A 19866-nucleotide genomic window follows, 5' to 3' on the forward strand; every position below is an offset into this window, starting at 1 on the left:
CTATTGCCAATCCTCCTCCTTTTTTTTCCCCAAAGCCCCAGTAGATAGTTGTATGTCATAGTTGCACATCCTTCTAGTTGCTGTATGTGGCACGCGGCCTCAGCATGGCCGGAGAAGCGGTGCATCAGTGCGCGCCCGGGATCCGAACCCGGGCCGCCAGTAGCGGAGCGCACGCACTTAACCGCTAAGCCATGGGGCCGGCCCTCAGCCATCTATTATTAACGTTGATGGATCAATAAGGTAAAGGCAACTCCTGAAATATGAAACACATCAAGTTTGTGTGAATAATTTATCTTACTTTTTCTCTTTATAGAAATATAGAATCGCCCTATCACATATTGTTTCTTAGAATAAGCTAGATTAAAAAAAATATTTGCCATTTTGGATGAAAACATACATGTATCAGAGTTTGGAAGGCATGATAATCATCTGCTTCTTGGGCAACATAATTATATGCTCTCAGAATAGCCACTCCAGCATCTTGCATCCCATCAACATCTTCAGAGTCATTAACCACAAAGATTAAACCAAGTCTACGGGAGAGGGCAAAGGGCAAAAAGAAGAAAAAGAAACATTTCTTTTATGCAATAGTTAAAATGCAACCAGTTAAAAGGAATGGCATCCTTGTACGCCCACAAATACGGTAGCTAATAGAGGAAAATGATCCTCTATTGAAAAACACAGTTCACATCACATTCCAATATGGTTGGCAAAGCCATTTATCACTTACAGAATAAAAAAGCAGAGTCCCAAAGGTGGGTTAGACTTTTCAACTGTTAAAGTAAGCTGTTTTCACATCGTGAAATGAGGCCTTTACTGACATGAAGGGTATTGCTATGGTGTTAGATGGAGATTTTGTTCTGTTTTAAAATAAAAATTGAGGGAAGTGAAAATTTTCAGAATGTGAAAACATATGGAAAGCGGGGATTTTGAGATTTAACATAGGCAATATGAGAATCATAGGTAAATGGAAAGCATAAAAATATTTACTATTGTTTTTCAGCAAAAAGCTACAACCAAGGTTAAAGTTTATTACATTTTAAAATTTAAAATAAAGGAAACAACCACAAAGAGATACCACTACACGTCTACAGACCAGCAAAAAAACCCTCGCACTGGCCAATGTAGAGGCCACTAGCCTCCATATTGCAGCAAAAGCAATTCGAAGGAAAAAGGGTAGTCTTTTTAACAAATGATGCTGCAACTGGACTTCCACATGCTAAATAATGAATCTAGAGACCTTATACCCCTCATAAAAATTAACTGAAAATGGATCATAGACATAAATGTGACACACAAACCTATAAAATTCCTAGAAAATAACAGAGGAGAAAATTTAGGTGATCTTAGGTTTGGCAATGACTTATTAGATCTAACATCAAAAGTACAACCCATGACAAGAAGAATTGATAAGCTAGACTTCACTAAATTAAGAACTTCTGCTCTGTGAAAGAAACTGTTAAGGGAATGAAGACAAGCCACGGACTGGCAGAAAATCTGTGCAAACACGTATCTGATAAAGGACTGATACCCAAAATATATAAAGAACTCTTAAAACTCAACAACTAAAAAAAAAAGTTAAAAATGAGAAAAAGATCTGAACAGGCACCTCACCCAACATGACATACATTTGGCAAATAGTATATAAAAAGATGCTCAACATCTAGGAAATTTCAAATTAAAACCACAATGAGATACCACTACCTACCTATTAGAAGGGCTAAAATCCAGAACACTACCACCACCAAATTCTAGAGAGCATGTGGAACAATAGGAACTCTCATTCATTGCTGGTGAGAATGCAAAATGGTACAACCACTTTGGAAGACAGTGTGGCAGTTTCTTATAAAAATAAACACACTTTTCCATAAGATAAAGAAATCACACTCCTTGGTATTTACCCAAATGAGCTTAACACTTATATTCATACAAAAACCTACACACAGATGTTTATAGCAGCTTTATTCATAACTGCCCAAATTTGGAAGCAACCAAGATGTTTGTCAACAGGTGAATGGATTAAAAAAACTATGGTACATCCACATAATGGAATATTATTCAATGATAAAAAGAAATGAGCTATTAAGCCACAAAAAGACACGGCAAAATTTAAAAGCATATTGCTAAGTGAAAGACGCCAATCTGAAAAAGTGACATACGTCATGATTCTGGAAAAGGCAAAACTACGGAGACAGTAAAAAGATCAGTGCTGGCCAGGGGCTGGGAGGGAGGCATGGAGGGACAGATAAGGTGGAGCACAGGGAATTTTTAGGGAAGTGAAACTAATCTGTATGATACTGTAATGGTAGAAACATGTCATTATTATACATTTGTCAAAACCCATAGAATATACAATACAAAGCAATGAACCCTAATGTAAACCACGGACATTAGTTAAGAATAATGCATCATACTGGTTAATCAATCAATATTGCTCTAAAAAATACAAAGCCTATTAATTAAAATAAAAAAAGGTATAGTCTAAAAATAGAAAAAGAAAATATAAACATATACATCATGCTCTTGGGAAGTATGTGTACAATGTGTGTATATGTGGATGGGGGTGGCGAGAGGGTTTGTTTTTAGATGAAAATTGTCTTTGTTTTTTAAAATTCCATTTATAGGGCCGGCTCCGTGGCTTGGCGGTTAAGTGCGCGCGCTCTGATGCTGGCGGCCCGGGTTCGGATCCCGGGAGCGCCCCGAGGCACCACTTCTCTGTCCAACGCGGGGCCGAGTCCCACGTACAGCAACTAGAGGGATGTGAACCTATGACATACAACTGTCTACTGGGGCTTTGGGGGGAAAAACTGAATAAATAAAATCTTTAAAAAAAAAAATAAATAAAAAAAAAAAAATAAAATTCCATTTATGATAGAAATCATATGAGTAGGCTTCAGACAGATTTAAATGACCTAAATATTAGCCTTATGAAAACAAAAATAAGGGCTAGAACCTAATTATCTCCTCACAAAGTAATTCCCCTTCCCAAGTTTCTAATTTCTAGAAAGGCCATCGGAGTTTTTCTATTAGCTAAGCCAAAATTCAAGCTTCTCCTGTTTCTCCCAGGCCCAGGCCCTCATCAAGTGCCACTAGCATGTCTCTCAGGTTTGTCCCCTCCTCTCGTCGGCCCACCCACACCTCAGTGTACCACATCAACTCCAACAACGAGTGAAACGACAGCCAGCCTGCCTCGGGTCTCTCCACCGACTGCTGACAACACACCTCTGCTGCCTACACGGTAAGCACCTTCTCCCCTCCTTTGCAATCTGAAGACCACTGTTCTTGTCCCTCGGTGCAATGCAATAAATAGTCAACCAGTGCCCACTGCACACCATGAGCCAACTTCTTCCTTGTTCTTATATTTCTCCTTTAATCAAAACATAGCTCTGGCTGTAATCCAGCAGTTTATTCCTCCACCTAACCAGGTGGTATTCATGCTTTACATGAAAAATTTCACTAAACTCAAAATCCCTGCTTTTCCATCAATGAAAACCACCCTCTATTTTCTTCAAAGTCTATCTGAAATCCAACTTTTCCATGAAACTTTTGTCTTTCCCAAATATCTCAGTCTATAATCTTTTGTTTCTCTGAAATTCTAAAGCACTTAGAACTAGTAGGACATAACCTAACACCTAATCACATATTTCTTAAAGTGTCTGCGAGTATGAATGGTGTTTTTTTCCAAGAAGGTAGGAAAGTGGCTCATTTAGCTCAGAGCTGGGTATGGAACACACAACAACATTTGTTAGCTAAAGAGTTCTTTTCTTTATTTTCATGTTTTCTAAGAATTGCAATTTTATCAACATGTAAAATGACCAGGTATTATTCAGAATCTAAGTGAGAATATCTTAACAGCTATACGTAAAACCTTAAAACACTGTTCTTAAAAGGCACAGTGGAAACCGAGGCACTCAAGTACCCTGTTGGTAGATTTGGCAAGACAAGCAAAATAAACGTGTCTGTTTGCATCTACCAAAGGCTGTGTATACATTTAGTCCTTGACAGTCTAACAAAGTTGTTGGCAAAGCTTTTTAGCTCTGCTGAAAGTGCAAAAGGCATTGTGATGTGGATATTCACCTAGGAAAACTCCCTTTCATTCAGAAGCACGCTGAGACCACAATTTATTTTTATACACACTATTTATGAATAATTCAATGGTAGTAAGCTTCTATTCATGGAGAATCAAATTCTTTGTCCCAACAGATACTGTCTTCATACTGAGCAAAAGATAAAACTGCCATTAACGATCCCCACTATTAATCATCCTTTAATTCAGTAGTACTAGACTTGCATATAAGAATGACAAACAAAACCTCAGCTAAATTAGATACATCACCAAATCAATACAAGTGTTACCTTAGTGGTATATGATTACTGAGGAACATCTCAGCTGTGTTAATCAACTCCGCTGTGGTCTCATGAGCAGGATCAACTATGAAAACCTACAGGGGGAAAAGGAAAGGAACCCATGAAATGACATTTATTCAAATGTCACTGGGCCAATAAAAATGCCCTTAGTCTTTATACTTTACGGCAATCTTTTTCTAGCTACTTGAACCACACAAAAGAGGAGTTATACAAATAGCAGTTACCCCTCCTTTATGCGCAAACAATGTGGTACTGAAAGGCTCAGTGATTTTCTCATGGTCTTATGCTAATGACATGGGAATTGTACATTCCAGATTTCTAATACCTATTCTTTTACTACACCTAACAAAACCCAAGTTTTATTAACTCTCCCACCTTAGAAAATGGAGATCAGCTTTCATGTATTCATTTCTAAGGATCTGTGAATTAAGAATTCATTTAGAACTCAATTTTTAGACCACGGTAATAGCTATCCAGCATTAAACTCTCATGATGTGCTTTAAAAAAAAATTATATACACATATATACATAATCTCATTTAATAAAGTTCAGATATATGGTAAGAGAAAAAGAGACTGAAATTTTGACTGGGAAGGAAAAAAGTGGTTTCAAGAGTGAGAAAAGTACAGAGGATACTTCCCCTTGCAAATTCTGAGGAAGCCGACTCTCCCCCTATCTCTTTAGGAGCTACATGAGGAAAGAGAAAGAAATGAGAGGGGAAAAAAGGGCCAACTAAGAATGCTCTTCCTCTCTCTCCCTAAAGCTGTGAAATAAAGAATAACAAGTGGGAGCTGACGGAAAGATTTATTTAAGGGAATAAACTGAACAATTAAATTTTAGGGATTAAGATACTCAAGAAAAACAGTAGCAACATATTCATCTGAGTAAAAAGAAGAACTATCTTAAAACTAAAACAACGCAGTCTAAACCTTCAGGATAAGGAAGAGGAGCATTTCCTTATACAAGGACATCTCACAGCCCTACAAACGATCAATCCTTTTCAAAACCCTTTTGGTTTGAGTATGGGCTAGAAAAAGAGCATATTTCATGGTGGTAAGTGAGGAGAAACAGCTAGTAAACGAGAGAAGTGAACATTCTAAACATGACAAAAAGGTAGGGAAGAAGGCAAGGGAGAAACAGAGTTCACAGCTAGACACAAGGAGTGTTACTTACCATGTTATGCAAGTTTTTCCTGATCTGCCGAATAACACCAGGAAAGGTGGGTCGAAGCAACTCTTGTAGACTAGAAGGCCATGCATTATATCTGCTATCGACCTCCAGGTTGTTGATCCACTAGAAAAAAAATAACAGCATGGTGCATACACTTTAGTCACCACTAGGGAAATTTGCAGAAATAGCAATAAGACTAAATATTTTTAAGAAGAATCACACGGAAAAAGACCATTTTCAAAAATATAAGGATCAAATAGAAAAATGAGTGACTAAAACACAAGCCACAGAATAGAAGATATTTGCAACCTACAAAACGAATAAAAGACTAGTGCCAAGAATATGTATAGAAATCTAACATATCAATAAAAAAGGACAAGCAACATGAGAAATAGAAATGAGTCAAGAATATAAATAAGAAATTTACATAAGAAATTCAAGTGGGCAATTAACACAAGGAAAGATGTACACCTTCACTAGTAACCTGAGAACTATACACTAAAAAACCACAAGGAAATTTCACACTCATTAAACTGAAAAAAACTTACAAGTTTGTCAATATCCAAGAACAGGCAAAGATAAAGAGCAATGGGAACTCTCACCCAATGCTGGTGTGCGGAACAGTCACTTTAGAGAAGACGACTTAATAAAGTTGAAGACTCAATTGCTACCTACCACTGAGTACTCGTTATCTACCCCAGATAAATTCTCACATGTATGCACAAAGAGAGAGGCACAGAAAGAGCCATTACAGTACTGCTTATAACAGCAAAAACTCAGAAACGACTTCATGTCCATAAAGAGAGCAACAGATAAATAAAGTGTGTACCACTCATACAAAAAGGGCAGAGTGGGAAAGTACGTGTGTACTACCTTGCTGGTGTAAACACAGAGCATTTCTCGAAGGATACACAAGTAATTGATAATGCCTGTTGCTTCTGGGGAGAAACTAGACAGCTGGGTGATGAGATTTTTCAATATATACTCTCTTGTATGTCTTAAATTTTAAACTGTGCATGTATAAAAGATTTTTTAAAAATAAGTAAAATACAGGGCCAGCTCCACTGGCCTAGTGGTTAAGTCCAGCGCACTCCACTTTGGCAGCCCAGGTTCAGTTCCCAGGCGCAGACCTACACCACTCATGAGTGGCCATGCTGTGGCAGTGGCCCACACACAAACTAGAGAAGGATTGGCAACAGATGTCAGCTCAGAACAAATCTTCCTCAGCAAAAAAAAAAAAAAAAAAAAAAGTAAAATACAAAACGTGATATAATAAACTAGATCTATATGTATCCACTTACGTAAGTATTGAAAAAACTGTTGAGGGGTCGGCCTGGTGGCGCAAGCAGGTAAGTGCGCACGCTCCACTGTGGCGAACCCCGGGGTTCGCCAGTTCGGATCCCAGGCACACACCGACGCACCGCTTGTCAGGCCATGCTGTGGCGGCGTCCCATATAAAGTGGAGGAAGATGGGCATGGATGTTAGCCCAGGGCCAGTCTTCCTCAGCAAAAAGAGGAGGATTGGCAGATGTTAGCTCAGGGCCGATCTTCCTCACAAAAAAAAAAAAAAAAACCGTTGAGTAATAAATGAAATTGATGAAGGATACTGATATGGCATTTTTCAAATGTTTAAAAGATACAATAGGTAATAAAATGATAAAATAAGGGACAAGAGGAATGCACACCAACTCCAGAAGAGAAATTACCTGCAAGGAGGAGGGGGGAAGAACTGGGAAATAAAGCAGGCTTTGACTGAAACGTTTTTTTTCTTCCAAGAAAACAACAGATCCAACACAAAATGATTAAATGTTAACATTTAGTAAGCATGGTGATGGGTCATATGGTTGTTAATTATGTTAATCTCCTTACTCTTTGTAATTAAAAACATTTTTAACAGAAAAACAAATGACATAACAGTACCACCAAAATAACAGCTATATCACCTAGTGAGAATTCAAGTAGTGATCATCTACATTCTGCATCATTTCTTTCAAAAATTTTCCCTAAAATAAATACAGTACAGAAACCAAGGAAAAAGGACTGGAGTGCGGGGTGTGCCAGGCGCAGCTCGCCTGCTCTCACTTGTACCATGCCTGCCCACAGGGGCTCTACTCCCTCCACCCCTTCTGCACATGAGGAGACAAAGGCTCAGACATCAGGTAGCAGATTTTAATCTACATACACCCTTCACATAGAAAATACCAAAGTCCTTTTAAAGGTTAGGAGCTAAAAATTGACATTTTTAAACAAAATCACACAAGACTTGTATACAACTGAGAAAACACAAACTAAACCTCCTTTTCCAAGAGATGCTCAGCTGAATCCTAGAGGGATATGAAAGTGGAAAAAAATCACTGTCTTAACCACACTGAACATAATAACTCAACTTTCTGGAGCACTTAAGAGCCTCCTTTATTATATATCCGTAGCTCCACATAAGCAATTGTTGTAAATCTTTGTTTGACGCCAAGAAAAGAGTGGTAGGAATAATCTACTTCTCACAAAAGACAAATGAGAAAACCATAATACAATACCTGGCCAGAATGCCCTGTGGACACTCTAACGGAATACTTACTGAAATAGCAGGATTCCTGATGTCTACGGCATAGTCGGCCTCAGAGGGCTGGATGTTCAGTTTCAAAACATTATGCAGAGAAAGGCCTTCTATTCCCAGTCTATGCAGACCCTCCATTACTCGAGCTTCATTCCTCAATACATCAAACAGACTGAAAAGGAAACAGGTCTTTAGTAGGAAAAGCTTTAGAAAAACTCCTCGCCACGAAAAAGATTAATCACTTCAAACTCAATGCCCTATCAAACTAGTTGAGGAATCAAAAAAGGGAGCTCTTGGGGGCCAGCCCTGTGGCCTAGTGCTTAAGTTTGGCACACTCCACTTCAGCAGCTCAGCTTCAGTTCCCGGGCACGGACCTACACCACTCCTCAGTGGCCATGCTGTGGTAGCGACCCATACAAAATAGAGGAAGACTGGCACAGACGTTAGCTCAGGGCATATCTTCCTCAGCAAAAAAGGAAGACTGGCACAGATGTTAGCTCAGGGCATATCTTCCTCAGCAAAAAAGGAAGACTGGCACAGACGTTAGCTCAGGGCGTATCTTCCTCAGCAAAAACAAGGGAGCTCTTCTTACTCCGTCTTGTCTATGTGTGCAGAACAAAGCAGGCAAGACTTGCTCCTTGCTTCACGTTAACTTACACTTATCAAGGTATTTCTATACATTGTGTATAAATGTTATCTCTAAATGTAAACACACAATTTGAGGATGAAATAATCCTAAATCTGGATTTTACATTGCATGTTTTTAAAAATACTCTCTATGTTACTCCGTGTAATCTTTCTGTTATTTCTCACAAATGCATACGAATCTACAAATATCTGAAAATAAACAGTTTATTAAAAACAAACAAAAAAAGAAATACTAGGTTACATATGTTTAATATGTGTGTCAATATCAGTATCAATTTACACAGGCACACACACATGAGACCACAGAAAAAGGTCTGGAGAAATTCACAGCCCACTTAGAGGTTTGCTGGGGGAGGGGGAAGAAATAAGAAGATGGGATGAAGATTTTACTTCTTAGTTCCTTCATCTCTGTATTATTTAAAACTGTTTACAATAAGCAAGTAGTCAAGATACACATATATATTTTAACAAAAAATATGGGCAATCTTCTAAAATGTCCTTTACTAATTTTTCACTAGCTCTGTAAAGCAATATGTAGACATAAAAGTTCAATTAAAATAATTAATGTAAAAAATATCTTACTGTAGAAACTGCTCCTTCTGAAGTATTAGCAATAGCTTTTGTGTTTACTATTATGAAGCCATAGTGTCAACTGTGTCCATTTTAATTACAAGGATAAAATCTGAATTCTAGCTGACTGTCCACTGCCTCCCACAAAAATTCCTGAGGACAATTTAGAGCAATTTAGTCTTGAACCACATTTTAACAAAACAAAAAGGTAAGTATTCAAATAATATATGTAAGAACACCTTCTGAGACACCAGAGACAGCATTTCAAACAAACCTACTTCACACTGCTCCCAGAAGCAAAAAACCCTGCTCTTTTCTGTTTCTATGGTTAACAGGAAAACTATAGCTCTAAAAGGGTGTCCTTGAAAGACACTGGGCCTTAAATGCCCAAGGCCTTAAGTGTACATTTTATGATAAAGAATGGCAAAGCACCCTCCTGTCCACCTGTGAGACACGGGCCAACTTGAACACACACACACTGGGCCTGGAAGCCGTCAGGCTTTGCAACAAGCCACATCAAGAAGGAACAACAAGCTGAACATGGCACAAGGAACTACACATTATAAAAAACTTTTCAGAGAATGAAAAATATTATCCATACCTGAATATATCCTGTGTATCTAAATCAATATGAAGTCCATTGATGAACAGCGCTGACTCTCCAGGCTGTAATCCTAAAGTACCCTTGAAATACTGAAATATTAAAAAAAAAGTATTAAGGAGCAGGAAGAAGATGTTTAACAAAAATTTCCACGCTTCTGGATTTATTACACGTACAAATATTGACATCCTCTTATTCACTATAGGAAACCCTAAGACTGTGTTCAGATTTCCTTTAGGTACTCCCAGAGACCCTTATTAGCATTTACTACACTGTAATGAACCTGCTGGTTTATGTGGCTACAGCTCTCCTCCCTTCTTCCTTCCCTCCCTCCTTCTAACAATGATTTACACAACCGTTTCCTATAAGGTTGTGTAATGGGGGGGAGGGGCGTGTAAATAAGCCAAGTGCTGAGGGTCAGGTGCCTTCTTGATGAAGTCCAGGGATCTAATCTAAAAGTGCTTCAAAAGCCCACAACTCCCTTACACCATCAAACTAAGGCATACCAAGAAACTCCTAGTTGCTGTGCTGAGGACAGCACCTACACGCAACCCAGCTCTCCAAGACCTGGCCTCTGGGGGGCCTTTCAACCAACTGCTGCTCCCTGAGACGGTGGCCGCCCTGGCACACACATGACTGTGCGGCACCTGCAGCCCTCAAGACCTGCCTGACCCATCAGAAACACGTGATGCCATACTGTAGTTACTATTGGCTCATATCCTCTCCATTCAATTCCTCTTTCTCTCCAAGGAATTTGGTACTGTTATTCACATATTCAGGAGCTAATCCACAGAGGAAGCAATTCCACACAATAGAGAAGGGAAGAAACTAATCAGATACTAGGGACAGAACTTAACCCTTTAGTTCTCCCAGGGCTGGGGGACGAACTGAGCTTCCTTTCTAGGAAGGAACTACTAGGGAATGCTGAGCTCCTTCATCTCTCAGTAGTCAGTGGACTAAGAGAAATAAACTTTAAGATCTAGTATTGCATGGGAAAAACACAAAACAAAACAATGAGGAAGGCATGGTTTTTGTTTCTTTGCTCTGCCAGGATTAAATGGCAAGCAAGATAATGGAGAATTGCATCAATGAGAATTAGAATTTCTTACATGGCAGAGAAAAACTCCATGTCCACTCACTCCCAGGCTGCGAGTACAGCATCTTTGACTATAAGAAAGACTGATTCTGAGCTGCTCACCACAGCTCATATCTATTTCTAGATCTGGATGCTGGTAACACAGGTGTGTTGACTTTATGAAAATACATCACGCTAAAGATGTAGGATTTGTGCACATTTTTGTATGTGTTTTATACTTTTGTACTTTATACTTTAGTAAAATATCTTATTCAAAAAAATGAAGAATCCAGGAGGCACTAATATATAGCCTGTATAACTTAATGTTTTATCTTCCTTGGGGAGAAAAGAGTCCTTAAATTAAGATTTGATATTGTTATTCTGGAAATTAAAAATTAAGTAAATAAAAACTGTCAAAGTTTCTTCAATTAGTAAATATTGGAGATATATTTGATTTACTTATTCCTCAGATCTATTTAATTAAAATGCATAAAAGTGAAGAAAATCTGGGGTAAAGAGAGTAGATTTAACACAATTATTTCTTTTTTTTTCCTCCTGAAACTCTTCTGAAATGTGAGTTTTTTAAAAAGGGACTCTTTTAAAGTTATAAATCCACAATGACAAAGAAAACAGAAAAGAAAAAAGGCAACTAATTTTGGAAGCTGGAAAGGAGACGTGTGAGCAGCCACCATCAGCAACGCTGAGAGCTGGACACTGGGCTGACGGCAGGAGAAGCCAACCAGAACCCTGAGCTGCCTGTGGAACACCCCAAAGGCTCAGGAATTGGCAGCACAAAGAACACATGTACGAGGGGTAATTATTAGCCTAAAGTACGAGGTCTGATAGAAAGCCTTTTTAAGAAAAGAGCCCCCAGACTCCCCTGCTGATTTCACACAGTCAGGTGACAGCTGTCACAACTCCCTCTACTCCAAAAACATGGAGGCTCATTCCCTGGAAAGAGTAAAACCAGAAAATCTGGGAACTATGGGAAATGAAGCACAACTGAGGGTGGGGACTCTATACTGAAAACAGGGGTATTGAGTGGAAGTTACCAAATGCTCTTCCCTACTGGGCTTCTACACTCTGGCAGCCAGACTTCACCCTCCGGGCAGAAGATTAGAAGATCCTTTCCTGGGAACTGAACAGCTCAAGAGGAAAGATTTAACAACACTGTCACTGGGGTTCCCTAGGAAACAGCCATACCAGTATAGCCTACAGTCAAAAAGCCTCATCCTTAAGGCTTCCAGTCAGCTGTTACTGCCTCACTGTTCAATATGAGCAGCTGGCTACGGATCACTAGAATCTAAGGAAAGCCTCTAACATTAAAGACAAAAGACCAAGACAAAAAGAAAGGCAACTTAAGAGGAAACAGACTATGCAGAGAGAAGAAAACACATACATGCACATTGATATCTTCAGAAAGATACAAGAACACCATAAAAAGAAGAATCCAGGGGCCGGCCCCGTGGCGTAGTGGTTAAGCGCACGAGCTCCGCTGCTGGTGGCCCGGGTTTGGATGCCGGGCGCACACCGATGCGCCGCTTCTCCGGCCATGCTGTGGCGGCGTCCCATATAAAGTGGAGGAAGATGGGCATGGATGTTAGCCCAGGGCCAGTCTTCCTCAGCAAAAAAAGAGGAGGATTGGCATGCACGTTAGCTCAGGGCTGATCTTCCTCACACACACACACACACACACAAAAAAGAAGAATCCAAGAACAACAATAACCCTTGGAAATTAAAAACCTGACAACTAAAGGAAAAATCTCAACAAAGGGATTGAAAATCCTTCCCAGAAAGTTTAAAAATAAAAGACAAAAGAGTTGGAAAATAGGAACACAAAGATTTTTTAAAATTAGGCCAAACTAGTAAAGGACGTGCAACATCTTAAAAGAGTTCTAGGAAAACAGAAAAGACAAAACAAAGGGAAGAAATAACTCAAGAAAATTTCCCCAAATTAAAGGAAACTATTTTCCAGATTTAAAGAGCCCACCAACCACCCAAAAGTATACAGACTTTTTAAAAAGGCATATTGTTGTGAAATTTCAGATTACTGGGGTCAAAGAAAAGATCCTAGATGATTCCAGAAAGAAAAATCAGATCTCATATAAATGCTTCAGACTTCTCAATAGCCACAATGGAAACCAAAATCCCAAGGAGCTATTACTTCAAATTTCTAAATGACTTCCAATCTAAAAATTTTTTTTTTATTGTGGTAACATTGGTTTATAACATTGTATAAATTTCAGGTGTACATAATAATACTTCTATTTCTGCTAAAATTCTATATCCAGGCAAGCTATCAATAAAAATGGAAATGGAGAATTGATTTCTCAGAGTCTGAAATTTACTTTGCATGCAACTTTTCTTAAAAGAATGACTGCTGCACCAAAATAAGGGAGTAAACCAAAAACAAAGACAACTTGGAAGCCAAAAACTAGGAGATCCAACAAAAGAGGTGAAAGGAAGCTCTTTCCTTTCCCAGTTATCCTGGTATGCACTAGACATAAAGAACAACCAGTCCACAGTGGAGCAGATCAAAAATTGGTAAAATAACGACATAAAAATACAGCGAAGGTGTAGAAATTGGGAAAGTGCCAATATGGAGTAACGGTCGACATGGGGGGCGGTGGGCAGTGAAAGGAAGAGGAACCTCATCCTTGTCACAGGAGGCCAATACATAAGTCTGAAACTGAAAAATAAAGTACCAATTTAAGCTTGCTAGAAGTCTGGGGATAAACACCCAAAGAATCAGCGAAGAGTGGGAAGCAGATGCTTCTAGGAAGGAAACACAACTGGGAGTGAGACATGTTAAAGGGGTGCTATTTTTCTAACCCAACTGGTGGCACCATTTGATACTTTGAATTATATTCATATTCAACTTTGATTAAAAACATAAAAAAGATTACAAAATGAATCAAAATGCTACCATCTTTGATAAAAGAAGAGTAAAACCGTTAAATGTCACTGATTTAACTCAGGTTTCCTCCTTTTAAACGACACGAAACAGACCGGCCACTATTTTCCGTTGGTCACTACCTTCTGATTCTCTTCCACTTCGGTTCTAAGGTTTGAACTCACAGCTGTTTTTGTTATTGCTCTAAGGAAACAAAACATGATTAGTGCTTGGTTTAATATCTCATATAAATGTCTCTAATTTCCCTATATTTACATATGAAACAACACATTGCTCAATAAACAACAACAACAAAAAAAACTAAATGGAAAAAACCTCAAACATTTACAATTGATAAACACATTTCTCCTCTCAAATGTGTATATTTTTTCATTATTACAAGATACAACACCAAGGAAAAGTAGCAATAACAGCAGCATTTTAAGGCAAGTACAGTTATTTCCAAGATCTTAGTTGAATATACGTAACTCTATTCCTGTATATGATCTCTAAGCTTACAGGCTAAAGGATAATGTTAAAATAAATTACAGCAACAGAGTGTTCATCCTATTTAAGTGCATAGAGTAGAGGCAGAATCCTGCATATACATCTTCAATAGCATGCTGGACCAAACGAGAATGCAATATATGATTTACACGTCCTATCTAAGAAGTATTTTCCAAGACTCATCAAATAAATTTATTTACAAAACACCTCATATCAGAAGTCAAAACAGTTCACTCAGTAACTCAAGAAAAAGACTGACAATCATTACAGTCATTAGTTTCTAAACGTTTGGCTTGTGAAACAATTTTGCCTTGCATTTATGAGATGTGGAGGAACATTACACAATAGAAAGCAATTATCAGGAAAACTGCATTTAAAATCTTATCGTCAGGGCCAGCCCAGTGGCGCAAGTAGTTAAGTGCACGCATTCCACTTCAGTGGCTGGGGTTCGCAGGTTTGGATCCTGGGTGTGCGCCAACACACTGCTTGTCAAGCCATGCTGTGGCGGCATCCCATATAAAGCAGAGGAAGATGGGCATGGATGTTAGCTCAGGGCCAATCTTCCTCAGCAAAAAAAAAAAAAAGAGGAGGATTGGCATTGAACGTTAGCTCAGGGCTGATGTTCCTCACCAAAAAAAAAAAAAACCATTGTCACTATAAACAAGTCAACCTCTATAACTCATTTCTTCAAGATTAATTAAGATGATATATATGAAACTCTTCAGGAAGAAAAACACTATTGTCCACACCAGACTCTGGATTAGTTACGTCTACATACATTAGATTTTGTTAACTCATCCAACCCTGAAAGGTAGGTGCTGTTATTTCCATTTCACTGCTAAGGAAGGTGAGGTAAAGAGAGGTGGTTTATTCGCACAGTTTACACAACTATCAAGTGGCAGTGCCAAGAACACAAGCTAGATGGTCCCCTCAACCACACAATGCCAGCTCTTGCCGCCTTCTCAGAAAGACAACACCATTAACAGTATGGTGCCGGTAGTAAGAGAACTTTGATTTTCTAAGCATTTTCATATTGCTTCACTTTGCACATAAACATGAAGATAATTAGGTATACGTTAAGGAGAAGAACGTCTCAAAGCCTTATTACTCTATGTTACCTGGCTTTGGTAGGAAAATTTTGACTAATATCCTTCATAACCACCAAAGCTAACTCAACAGGAGCAGCCAAGATTCGGGCAGCAGTCTGGAAACTTAGATCTGCAACAACATCAAATATAATTTAAAGTGTATTAATCGAATGCAATGAGAAATAGAAAAAAACAAATTTATTTCCCACTATTTTCTTGGTAATGAAGAATGCCTTACATTGCGCCGTTTCAGAGAGTGTCCATGGTTTAATTTCACGTTTTATTCACTTCATAGATCCCTAGAGTGTTCACTGTAACCCTTCTTTGATCTACCTGCATCAAAAACTAGGGTACATACTAATATATTTAGCACAGGAGAAATCCCTCCCAAATCTTTTTCCTTCTTCTGAATTTCCAACACATCACAAAGTACAGCAAAAGACTTTAATAAATTATGTTGGGTAAAAAACTTGATAAATAGTTCTCTGGACCAGAAAACCACAAATACATCCTGCCATACTGACACGCCTTTCACATCCAAGAGATACATTGTTTAATAAATGTATGCGTATAGAAACACAAAGACTAAGACAAACATGTCTCTAGTGTTACAAGCTATGTATCTGGTCACACATAAAAAGATCTGGCACTCATTTATGCATAGTACTTCTGCTTAGAGTTATCTGTCTACAAAATAACTTTTTTTTTTCTTTTCTGATTAATCATAATTAATCACTCTATCGTTAAGATCTGTGGTACCCTCAGAATTATGTGAATAAGTACAATTAAATTCAAATTCTACATTTTTTTAATACTATAAAATTTAGTCAAACAGAGTAGGCCAGTGATTCCTCTATGTTTGTATTACCTTGCAGTTGCCAGACTTTTAAAGGTGCCATTTCATTGGTGCTCTCCACAAGATGCTTTCTGAGTTCTTTCAACTGTCCCGTCAGGTCAGGGTGCAGGTCTCTGAAAGAAACAGAAAATCAATCCTTGTCATGTGTCTTTTCTTTCCCAAAGCACACTTAGAAGTTGGCTCCAACTTTATCTTCATGATTTTCCCCTCTTAGCAATATGAAAATTTCTACAATATAGGAAAAAAATTAAAGTATAACTATGTTCTTAAAAAATAATATATAAAAGTATAAGTTAACTTAAAAACCATAAAATTTACAGATTAAAAAATGAATCACTATAATAGTGATTCTCTATGTTGGGGGGGGGAGGAGTGGGACTGAGAGCAGGAAACAAAGTGGACCTCCATTCTACCTGTAGTATTTTATTCGCCTTGTTTCTTTCACTTTTTAAATAAAAGAAGGCATATGTAGGGGGGAAAAAACTTGATAAATAGTTCTTTGGTACAAAAAAGCAAGTAGAATTGCAACAATCAATTCTGGGTGGTGAGTACACTGGTATGTTATATTGTTCTCCACACTTTTCTGAATCTGTTTAATTTCTCAAAATAAAATTGGAAATACATTGCTGCCAGTCCCCAAACGAATTTCTTTCAGCTACATGCTCATAAATCCTTTAGTCACATGAAAACAATTCAAGTTAACCAAGATTATTGGGTTTTGTTCAGTTTTATCTTAAAATACAGTACATTCTATCTAAAGCTAGTAAAGCAGAAGTTATCAGAGGCAGAGATATATCATTTAGATCAGACAGACAGATGGCTGGTAAAGAAATTCTGTTCTTTTAAGTGCTAGAAACTCAAAATTTCTTAAATGCAACATGCAAAAAGTAAAATATTTACTCAGATCCCTCACCTTCCAACCAATCCATTTCTAATAGTTACTAAAACTCTTATTCATGAAAAAAATATCAAAAAATGGTCCAGTTACTTTAGATAGCTAAATAACTATTCTGAATGTCCCCCCCAAAAATATCTTCAATATTCTATGTATTCCCTTTGTGCTGTAAATACATGACCTCATAACGCTATCCAAAAAACATAAAAAACATGAATATGAAAAGGGACTCTGGAAACCCAGGTCCAATAAAATGGAACCTGATGACACAGTAATGAGGGCAAAATTGACATTAAACACAAAGAAATGTACATATGCATACGATGAACTCAACAGGCCCCAGTAACTCCACATGACCTAAGTTGTCTCTGCTAACCTGCGAGTCTAGTTAAGCCGTTTCACTCGGCCAGACACTAAAGCTGAAGTGCATGAAGCTGCGCCTAGACATGCCATGTCTCTGTGACTCCTGCTTTAAAGGGAAAAGCACATCATGCATGTCCTCATTGACATTTCAAGATAAAGCAGAATCCAGGGTTCTGAACAATTATCAAGTCATATCAGTAATAACTGCAACATTTAAAATAACAGGTAAGAAAAATTTCAGCTATAAAATTCTATGATGATCATACGATTTTTATTCTTCATTTTGTTAATGTGATGTATCATGTGATTCATTTGTGGATGCTGAACTATCCTTGCATCCCTGGGATATACCCCACTTGATCATAATGTATGATCCTTTTAAAGCATTTGACAAGATTCAACAGCCATTTATGATAAAAACTCTGAATAAAATGGGCATAGAAGGAAAGTACCTCAACATGATAAAGGCCATATATGACGAACCCACAGCCACCATCATACTCAATGGTGAAAAACTGAAAACTATTCCTCTAACAGAAATAAGACAAGGATGCCTACTCTCACCACTCTTATTCAACATAGTATTGGAAGTCTTAGCCAGAGCAATTGGGTAAGAAAAAGAAATAAAAGGGATCCAAATTGGAAAGGAAGAAGTAAAACTGTCAGTATTTGCGGATGACATGATTTTATATATAGAAAACATTAAAGAATCCACCAAAAAACTGTTAGAAATAATCAACGAATACAGTCAAGTTGCCAGATACAGAATCTACAAAAATCAGTTGCATTTCTATAAACTAACAACAAACTAGCAGAAAGAGAAATCAAGAAAATCCCATTTGTAATTGCAATAAATAGAATAAATTACCTAAGAATAAATTTAACCAAGGAGGTGAAAGGCCTGTACATTGAAAACTATAAGATATTATTGAAAGAAATCAAAGAAGACACAAAGAAATGGAAAGCTATTCCGTGCTCATGAATTGGAAGAATTAACATAAAATGTCCATACTTCCTAAAGTAATCTACAGATTTAATGCAATCCCTATCAAAATGCCAACAACATTTTTCACAGATATAGAACAAAGAATCCTAAAATTTATATGGAACAACAAAAGACCACAAACAGCCAAAGCAATCTTGAGAAAAAAGAACAAAGCTGGAGGTATCACACTCCCAGATTTCAAAATATACTACAAAGCTATAGTAATCAAAACAGCATGGTATTGGTACAAAAACAGGCACACAGATCAATGGAACACAACTGAAAGCCCAGAAATAAACCCACACTATATGGACAGCTAATTTTTGACCAAGGAGCCAAGAACATACAATGGAGAAAGGAAAGTTTCTTCAGTAAATGGTGTTGAGAAAACTGGACAGCCACATGCAAAAGAATGACAGTAGACCATTACCTTACACCATACACAAAAATCAACTTAAAATGCATTAAAGGCTTGAATGTAAGACCTGAAACCATAAAACCCCTAGAAGAGGGGCTGATCCGGTGGAGGGGCTGGTCCGGTGGCGCAAGTGGTTAAGTGCGCGCGTTCCGCTGTGGCGGCCCGGGGTTCGCCGGTTCAGATCCTGGGCGTGCACCGACACACCGCTTGTCAAGCCATGCTGTCATGGCGTCCCATATAAAGTGGAGGAAGATGGGCATGGATGTTAGTCCAGGGCCAGCCTTCCTCAGCAAAAAGAGGAGGACTGCAGATGTTAGCTCAGGGCCGATCTTCCTCACACACAAAAAAAAAAACCTCTAGAAGAAAATATAGGCAGTAGGCTCTTCAACATCAGTCTCAGCAGCATATTTACAAATACCATGCCTGACCAGGCAAGGGAAACATAAGAAAAAAGAAACCAAGTGGGACTACATCAAACTAAAAAGCTTCTGCACAGCAAAGGAAACCATCAACAAAATGAAACGACAACCTAACAATCAGGAGAAGATATCTGCAAACCTTATACGTGATAAGGGGTTAATATCCAAAATATATAAAGAAGTCACACAACTCAACAAGAAAAAAACTAACAACCCAATTAAAAAAGGGCACAGCAGGGGCCGGCCCGGTGGCACAGTGGTTAAGCACGCATGCTCCACCGCAGTGGTCCAGAGTTTACAAGTTCAGATCCCAGGCACACACTGACATACTGCTGTCAAGCCAGGCTGTGGTGGCATCCCATATAAAGTGGAGGAAGATGGGCACGGATGTTAGCCCAGAGCTGATCTTCCTCAGCAGAAAGGAGGAGGATTGGCATTGGATGTTAGCTCAGGGCT

General features: G+C 38.3%; 1 protein-coding gene across 4 annotated transcripts in view; it reads right to left on the reverse strand.

Annotated features, from left to right (window-relative positions):
- UGGT1 (UDP-glucose glycoprotein glucosyltransferase 1) overlaps positions 1–19866 on the reverse strand; it is a 114834-nt gene that overhangs the window by 73446 nt on the left and 21522 nt on the right. For all 4 annotated transcript variants that reach the window (XM_004423940.3, XM_087434998.1, XM_087434997.1 and 1 more), the window contains 8 exons: positions 16343–16443; positions 15505–15604; positions 14023–14083; positions 9912–10003; positions 8114–8264; positions 5542–5661; positions 4357–4442; positions 398–533 (listed from right to left, as the gene is read on the reverse strand). In XM_004423940.3, coding sequence (XP_004423997.1) covers positions 398–533; positions 4357–4442; positions 5542–5661; positions 8114–8264; positions 9912–10003; positions 14023–14083; positions 15505–15604; positions 16343–16443 — 847 coding nt within the window. The remainder of the gene's footprint in view (positions 1–397; positions 534–4356; positions 4443–5541; positions 5662–8113; positions 8265–9911; positions 10004–14022; positions 14084–15504; positions 15605–16342; positions 16444–19866) is intronic.

This window comes from Ceratotherium simum, chromosome 9, assembly GCF_057802395.1.
Source record: "Ceratotherium simum simum isolate JZ-2026a chromosome 9, ASM5780239v1, whole genome shotgun sequence".
Lineage (NCBI taxonomy): Eukaryota > Metazoa > Chordata > Mammalia > Perissodactyla > Rhinocerotidae > Ceratotherium > Ceratotherium simum.